Source organism: Brassica rapa, chromosome A07 (genome assembly GCF_000309985.2).
Source record: "Brassica rapa cultivar Chiifu-401-42 chromosome A07, CAAS_Brap_v3.01, whole genome shotgun sequence".
NCBI lineage: Eukaryota > Viridiplantae > Streptophyta > Magnoliopsida > Brassicales > Brassicaceae > Brassica > Brassica rapa.
This window is the reverse complement of record NC_024801.2, coordinates 26,065,235-26,073,148: the sequence shown is the minus strand read 5'-3', so window position 1 is coordinate 26,073,148 and position 7,914 is coordinate 26,065,235. Positions and strand designations below refer to the sequence as shown.

The 7,914-nt window shown below is 35.4% G+C and overlaps 1 protein-coding gene across 1 annotated transcript; it reads right to left on the bottom strand.

Annotated features, from left to right (window-relative positions):
* Positions 1–478: 478 nt before the first annotated feature.
* Positions 479–4,095, bottom strand: LOC103831832 (auxin efflux carrier component 1). Its single transcript, XM_009107767.3, has 6 exons — positions 2,647–4,095; positions 2,116–2,353; positions 1,867–1,952; positions 1,185–1,342; positions 986–1,062; positions 479–878 (listed from the first exon to the last, which is right to left on the bottom strand). Exons 1-6 carry the CDS (start codon positions 3,875–3,877, stop codon positions 812–814), a joined length of 1,857 nt encoding a protein of 618 aa, XP_009106015.1. The 5' UTR covers positions 3,878–4,095; the 3' UTR covers positions 479–811.
* Positions 4,096–7,914: the final 3,819 nt, after the last annotated feature.

The window sequence follows — 7,914 nt, the reverse complement described above, 5'->3', positions numbered from 1 at the left end:
CGCACCAAATATCTTCAAGTGCTCCAACAATCTTTCTGCATTTAATCGAGTGTTACGTTGAACTCAAACTCCTCTGTTTTCACATGCTTATAGTGTCTTTGACGCCTTATAAACTAAAAGTACAGTAAAATTTATAATATTCCATAAATTTATATTCGGGTGAATCCAAATTTCCAAGAGAAGCAGTCCCTTTCTCCAACGCTTTGTATAAACCGGCTTTACTATTTTCGTTCTGGTTGATCACATTTTGAAAGCATAGCAAACGAAAATAGATATGTCAAGTAAATGTTTTTTTTTTTTTATGTCAAGTAAATGTAAACTTAATTAATTTGTAAAACGGGTTAGATACTATTTTGGCTTTTAGATATTATTGTAAAACGAAAATAGATATGTCAAATAGATATTTATTTTTATTTTGAGTTGGATACTTTTTTAGCTTTTACACAGCAATCTACTTTGGCATTCACATAGAGATTAATTACTTGAAATTTGAGTTTCCATTTTCTTAACGTTTTAATTCACTTAAAGTAGAAAGCTTTTACAAATTTCCTAGCAACCTACCAAAAGAAAAACAGGAATTAATGTTCACTAAAATTAAGAAAAGGTAAACTTGCCAAGCTACAACTACTTCAATCTTCTTCTTCCTTACTTCAAGAGCTTCTTTCTCCAAATTATCTTTTAGAAGCTTCTCCTAAAACTGCAGTGGGTTTTCAACAAAAGGGGCATTGTCCTTTGCACTTGCACATTCCATAACCTCCCCCAAAAGATTAAAAAAGGTTACTGTGTTTGTTTAATACTTGGCAAGATCTCATCACAGCCCCAAGAGAATGTAGTAGAGAAGCGTTATAGGCAAGGCAATTAGCATTCCAAATATCACACTGCAAACAAAGGAAACAACATACGTTAACATAAAAACCCAAATCATAATCCAAAGTTCATAGATGTAATATAAAAGCTAAACAATACAAAAATAGAATAAACTTACGCAGTGCTGAGAATGGAAGGATGCACATTGTACTCCTTCGCGAACACAAACGGTACAATCCCTTGTGGCAAAGCTGCCTGTTTTTTTAATCAATAAAATAATTTTTTTAAACTTATATAAATGACAATAGGCACAATGCCATGCGAATAAAAACAGTTTAATTTATATATTTAACCACTGCATATCATCTAAGAAATACCTGAATGATGGCTACGCGAAGGAGAACGCCACGGAGGCCGACGGCATAGGAAGCAACAACCATGACAGCAGGTCCGACGAGAAATCTCATACCCGCCGCAAATGCTGCTTTTCTGTTTCCACACGCTATTATTTTAGGGTTCAACGCCATGAACAGCCCTTTACACGTTTAACAAAAAAGCCACAGTATTAAACAAACAGTTTTAACAATGTTATGCCTTTTGTTTTGTATAATTTAAAGTTCTACACTTTAACAGATAAACTGCAAAGGAGTGTTAGAAAAATAATTATTACGGCCACTATTACACCACCATATAGCATCATCATCTTATATTTATTTTCAAAAAAGTTATGATTCAAAGACATTATAATAATGAATTGATGGAGACTAGATTGAAACATAGTTCCTCTGGCCAAGAGAGACATGTTATGATGAAAAGCAGAGACTGTGAAGCATGCTTTCTGCTGTGAAGCCAGTTTTGTTTGCTTTTTCTATACAAACATGCTTTTTTAGTAGTTATGAAAAGTAAAAGGCAGAGAGAGAGAATTATGCATTCACATGATTTACTTTTTAAATCATTTTTTAAAGAATGAAGGCCAGAGTAAAGAGTACAATTGACTGTTTTATGGTAATTAACTAATTATAATATAATAAATGTAAAGAGGTAAAATTAAAAACTGACCAAGACTGAACATAGCCATGCCTAGACCTGCATCTGAGAGTATGGAGATAGACTTTGCTATAATAGCTGGCATTTCAATGTTCCACCTGCACAGACCAAATCAATTTAATTCCCAAAGATCTTTCTCAAATCTTTTTTTACTACAAATACATTTAAAGACTGGCTTGACTGACCATTTTCTTCTCATCAAGAAAGTTTATTAAATGTCAAAAATATAAACGTTAGATTTCTTAAGAAAAGACGACGTACTTGAAGGAGATGAGGGACCAGGTGATACCGAATAGACTGGAGTAAGAGTTGGGGTTACGGATGAGTTTTCTCCAAACCATAATGAGTATGAGTCTAGTCATCACACTTGTTGGTGGCATAACCTTTGCCTGCTGCTGCGACTTGTTGCTAATGTTATTAACGCCGTCTGTGGCCAAGACTTTGCTATCATCATCTTTATTACCGAAACTAAACTCTTCCCTGTCCACATGCTGGTTGTCTGAAATAAATTAAGCATCTAAAAACTGTTAAAGACCATACATTAATCAAAGCCTAATTCTTGACTAAGCATCTAAAAACTGTTAAAGACCATAACATTAATCAAAGCCTAATTCTTGACTAAAGATACTAAACAAGTACACATGAAGGAGAAGACTTTAATAACAAACAACTTATGATATGAATCTTTAAAATGGAACCAATTAGATTCAAGAGAATTCATGGGGATCTTTTTGTAAATAAAATAATTAGGAGTTGCGGAAACTAAACAGTAAAGTTGTTGAGGGACCATACCGTTACTATTCCCCTGGGGTACAGAGATCTTAACGTCCTTGTGAAGATCGTTATTAGCGGCGGCGTAATCAGCATGGTGGTTAGCTCCTCCGCCGAACACGTCAGACACCGGCGAAGCGCTTGAGCTCCAAACAAACATATGAAGATCTCTCCCGTTACCATCTTGCCCACTCCCTCTCTTCCCACCACCCACCGGAACACTCCCCTTAGCCGCCGCAGCTCCGCCGCCAGTCTGCGGCGAGAACATCCCCGGATTCGGTGCCGGATAATGAGCACCACTTCCTCCGGACTGATGATGAAACCTCCCAGCTCCACCACCCGCCGGTGGTTTAGCTCCGCCGTCTTCCTCGTAGTTAGACGGCCGAGGAGTGGGTCCCTTAGAACCAAACACAGCTTCTCCGGGACCAAAGTTCGAGTTCCGACCACCACCAGCAGCAGCACCCATCATCGAGTAAAAATCAGTATGGTTAAAACTCGAGCCACGTGGCGTCGGGTTCCTAGAGCTCTGCAGCGAATAAATCTCCGCGTTGGTTAGATTCGAAGGCCGAGGAGTCGCGGATAGCCCCTGAGACCTCCTCGAGTATATATCAGACCTCGAGGCGTTAGAACGCCTCACGGTCACGTGAAGCTTCCCATCCTCTTTAATCTCCGCCTCAGTCTCTAGCGGCTGCCTACCGTCCAAGGACATAATGTCGGAGTCCACGTGGATGGAGACGATGGAACCAGCCGTGTCGGGAAACTGCTCGGAGATCAATAGCTTCGCGCCGCGGTACTCGAAGAGGAAGAGCATGAGCGTGTACCATATGATGCACTGAAGCACCACGATCTGAACCATTAGCTCGCCGGAGAACTCGCCGTACATGCCTTTGAGGAGGGGGATCCCCATGACGAGGGTGTTGGGGAGGGTGGTGAGGGAGAAGAGCGTGATGGTCCAGTCTAGGGACCCGGTGCGGCTGATCTTGCACCAGAGGAAGAGGAGGCAGAGGACGATGATTTTCTGGAGGGAGTCGGCGGCGAGGAAGCGGAGGTTCATGGCGTAGGGGTTGTTGGCGGCGATGAAGTGGAAGGAGAGGAGGGGGACGGCGAAGAGAGCGACGAAGCGGTTGATGCCGGAGCACTGGTCCGGTGTGAAGATCTTCCACCATTTGACGGAGCCGTAGGCGAGGATCATGGCTACGTATAACGGAACCATCGCCGTCATGACGTGGTAGAAGTCAGTCGCCGTTATCATTGTGTTTTGTCTTGGGGGGGGAGAGAGAGAGAGAGAGAGAGAGAGGAGTTGTGTGAGTTGAGTTTGTAGGGAAGCTGTGGAGAGTGGGGAAGAGTGTTAAGAAGGGATCATCACATTTTCCTTTTTATATTCTCTTTTGATTTTCTTTTTCGTTGAAAAATATCACATTTGTACAAAATATTCTTTTGGAAATCTATTATTCGTTATTTCTTTGTCGCCATTCGATAACAAGCTTCATTTAAGAAATAAAATAAAATAATTATTCAAATAGCTGGAGTAAGTCGAGTACCAAAAAAAACTATTATGATGGGTTATAAGTCTATGTGATTGGTTTTGTTATGTTTTTCTTTGATTTTTCTGCTTTTTCCAGAGATATAATATTATTTATAATTCGTACAAAAGCAATCGGTTGATATAATTAGGAGTGCTGATAGTTGAGGAAACACAATATTCCATCAACAGTATGCTCTTCATATTTTCTCTCGACATCTCTCATACAAACCCAGCTCTTATTTTTTCCAGCTTTTTATTTTCCCAATGTTCAACTTTTGTTTCAAGGACTTGTTGTAATACTGTAATGACCGTTTTCTCATTGTGCCAAGAGACAAGCGGATCAACGTCCATGCGTTTGTTCTTTAGCTCGCTTGGCTAAAAACAAGCCTTCGAATTGTAATCAAATCAAATAATATCACTACTAAACGGGTGATGACTAATGAAGATTCGTGTTTGATATGAAAGTTTTTAGCTTTAAAAACAAACAAACTAATGATCTTTTCATTGACATAAATTTAAAGATGAAATTTGACCGACTTTGTATGAATTCAAATCATATCATTACACTTTTACTAATATGCAATATCCAAACGCCTAAACATATATATATGCATATAATTGAATACCAAAATTTCCAAAATACGTAGGTAAAATACTGACTTACAAACACACAAATTTATATCCAAATTAACAACCATTGATTTAAGACACGTATTACTAATTCATGTTAGTGTGAATACGTAACTTAATATTTAGTTACTAATTAAATTATAAATATTTTAAATTATTATACAATTTAAACGGTCTAAAAGTTTTTGTATAATCAGACATTTAACCACTTAAACTAGCGAATACATACACATATGATGTAAGTAGTTGAATTTGTACTTCGTAGTCGTTTTATAAAGCTAAAGGCTTTTGTGATCAAATCGCTTATTTTTAATGTTCCTTTCATAGTAGATTCTATGTATTGTCTACTACTACATATAAATAGAGTTAACTACAAATTTATCCAGTGACGATTTTAATTAGTAGATAATACAACAACACAATCGTATAACTATCACTTGATTGAGAAACAACGGCTATTTTTCTGGATATGAATTTTGGTAACAAATCGAGTACCGATGATGTGTGGGACTGCTCAGCCTTAATGGTTACTTATAAGTTATAAGTGAAATAATCTCGAGAGTTATAAAAGCGAAAGAAACACAAATGTAGAGAGAGAGAGAGAGAGAGAGAGAGAGAGAGAGAGAGAGAGAGTCAGAAGAGCATGCGTCTAAGAAGTTAATGATGGGGTAAAGGTTAAACTGGAAACTAAAAGTTAGAGGCACGACACATTGCTCAAAAAGAAAAAGAGGAATGACACTTGTTTTTTTTTTTAACACAAGGAATGACACTTGTTTTCAGCTTCATTTTAGAACTAAAACTAAAAGTTTGGGATGTTTTAAGATATGAATCAAGAATAAGAGGTCTGGTTTAAAATCTCGAAAGTTTTCCCCGACCAAAAGAAAAACATCAGATGGAAAAAAGCATATGTAAGATGCTTTCCAAAAACAAAAATAAATTAAAATTTAATTTGCACGGTTTTGGGTTCACTAAAAGGCTGAACATAAAAAAGAATATATATATAGAAATATAACAGAGAATATTAAAAAGGATTCTGAAAAATTTACCAACTTTTTCTACTTCGTTCCTGAAAAAAAATATTGTGTTCCTCAAAAGCTGCTAAACTGCAATAAAGTTATCTTTTTCCATCTCTTTTCTTCTTTACTTCGTTAAAAGAAAAAGAATATACGAAGTAGAATATATCTTTTGTCATCACGATAACGTGATGATTCCTTTAAACTAAACACCAATCACTAAAATTCGTGCCGTCGTGCCTTGGGCAGAGACTTGTCAAACCCAATGGTTCACAACTTCACACACACAAAGAGGAATAACATCACCAAACCGAACCATCATCTTTTAATTAAGGCTTCGTATTATGTAATATAATGGGCTTTTTAACCCATTAAAGGATTCAAAGCCCAATAAGACAATTCGCAATGTTATTTTCACATTATTTGTTACAAAAAAGGTTTGAATTGGTTTGGTTTATTCACCCTTTATATCCCATGCGCGGGAAAAGTGCCAATTTCGACCCAAACTATTTCAGTCGTGCCAAATACGACCCGAACAATTGATCAGTGCCAAATACGACCTCAACTCAATTATAATTCAAAAAAACTACCCGAACTTCTTAAAACGTGCCTAAATCTACATTGACTCTAACAGAAGTTAGTCAACCGTTAACAAGATAAAACGACGTCGTTTGATGTACGAGGAAAAGTGCCAATTTCGACCCCAACACTCTCAATCGTGCCAAATAAGACCCGAACAAATGGTCAGTGCCAAAAACGACCTCAACTCAATTATAATTTAAAAAAAAATTATCCAATTTTTTCTAAAACGTGTCTAAATCTACATTAACTCTAACAGAAGTTAATCAACTTTTAACAAAGATAAGACGATGTTGTTTTGATATATGTATTTTTTAAAAAAATATGTTCATTTCGGGATTCAAATCCGTGCTGTGATATCCTTTTAAAGGGGCACACTAACAACTAGACAAAAATAATTTTTTGAAATATTATTACAAATTGAAATTCTCCATTATATAAACTACTATTCTTGTTCATCTTATCCAATTTAAAACTTTGGTGATTGCTTTATATATTTTAGTTATTGTTTAATTTGTCTAATATTTTGTACAACATATCTTAGTGAAAGAAAGGTAAAAGGCCTCTTAACATTTTTGAACAAAATATCAAAATATATAATATCAACTTTGAAAACTAAAAAAAATCCCACTTAATTTTAAAAATTAAAAATAATTTATATAAGAAAATTGTATAAATAAATTCAAAGTTGTAAGCATATTTAAGATCATATAATAATAAATATTTTATTATTTATATTTTAGTAAGATATAATTTTATTAAAGATATGATAAATAAGAAAAATACGTTAATGTATTTATATAAATCAGAAAAAGTAATAATAAAGATAAGACGATGTTGTTTTGATATATGTATTTTTTTAAAAAATATGTTCATTTCGGGATTCAAATCCGTGCTGGGATATCCTTTTAAAGGGGCACACTAACAACTAGACTAAAATAATTTTTTGAAATATTATTACAAATTGAAATTCTCCATTATATAAACTACTATTCTTGTTCATCTTATTCAATTTAAAACTTTGGTGATTTTAAAAAGTTACTTTTATCTAGTTGTTAGTGTGCCCATTTAAAAGGGTATCCCAGCACGGATTTGAAACCCGAAATGAACATATTTTTTAAAAAATACATATATCAAAACAACATCGTCTTATCTTTGTTAAAAGTTGATTAACTTCTGTTAGAGTTAATGTAGATTTAGACACGTTTTAGAAAAAAATTGGATAATTTTTTTTTAAATTATAATTGAGTTGAGGTCGTTTTTGGCACTGACCATTTGTTCGGGTCTTATTTGGCACGATTGAGAGTGTTGGGGTCGAAATTGGTATTTTTCCTCGTATATCAAACGACGTCGTTTTATCTTGTTAACGATTGACTAACTTCTGTTAGAGTCAATGTAGATTTAGGCACGTTTTAAGAAATTCGGGTAGTTTTTTTGAATTATAATTGAGTTGAGGTCGTATTTGGCACTGATCAATTGTTCGGGTCGTATTTGGCACGACTGAAATAGTTTGGGTCGAAATTGGCACTTTTCCCTCCCATG

Excerpts from the sequence above, each read along its gene's own strand:
- LOC103831832 (XM_009107767.3), bottom strand. The coding sequence starts at position 3,877 with ATGATAACGGCGACTGACTTCTACCACGTCATGACGGCGATGGTTCCG. Across the intron at positions 1,953-2,115 it reads TGGTCCCTCATCTCCTTCAA|GTGGAACATTGAAATGCCAG; the intron begins GTACGTCGTCTT and ends TGGTCTGTGCAG. Across the intron at positions 1,063-1,184 it reads TTCGCGTAGCCATCATTCAG|GCAGCTTTGCCACAAGGGAT; the intron begins GTATTTCTTAGA and ends TTAAAAAAACAG.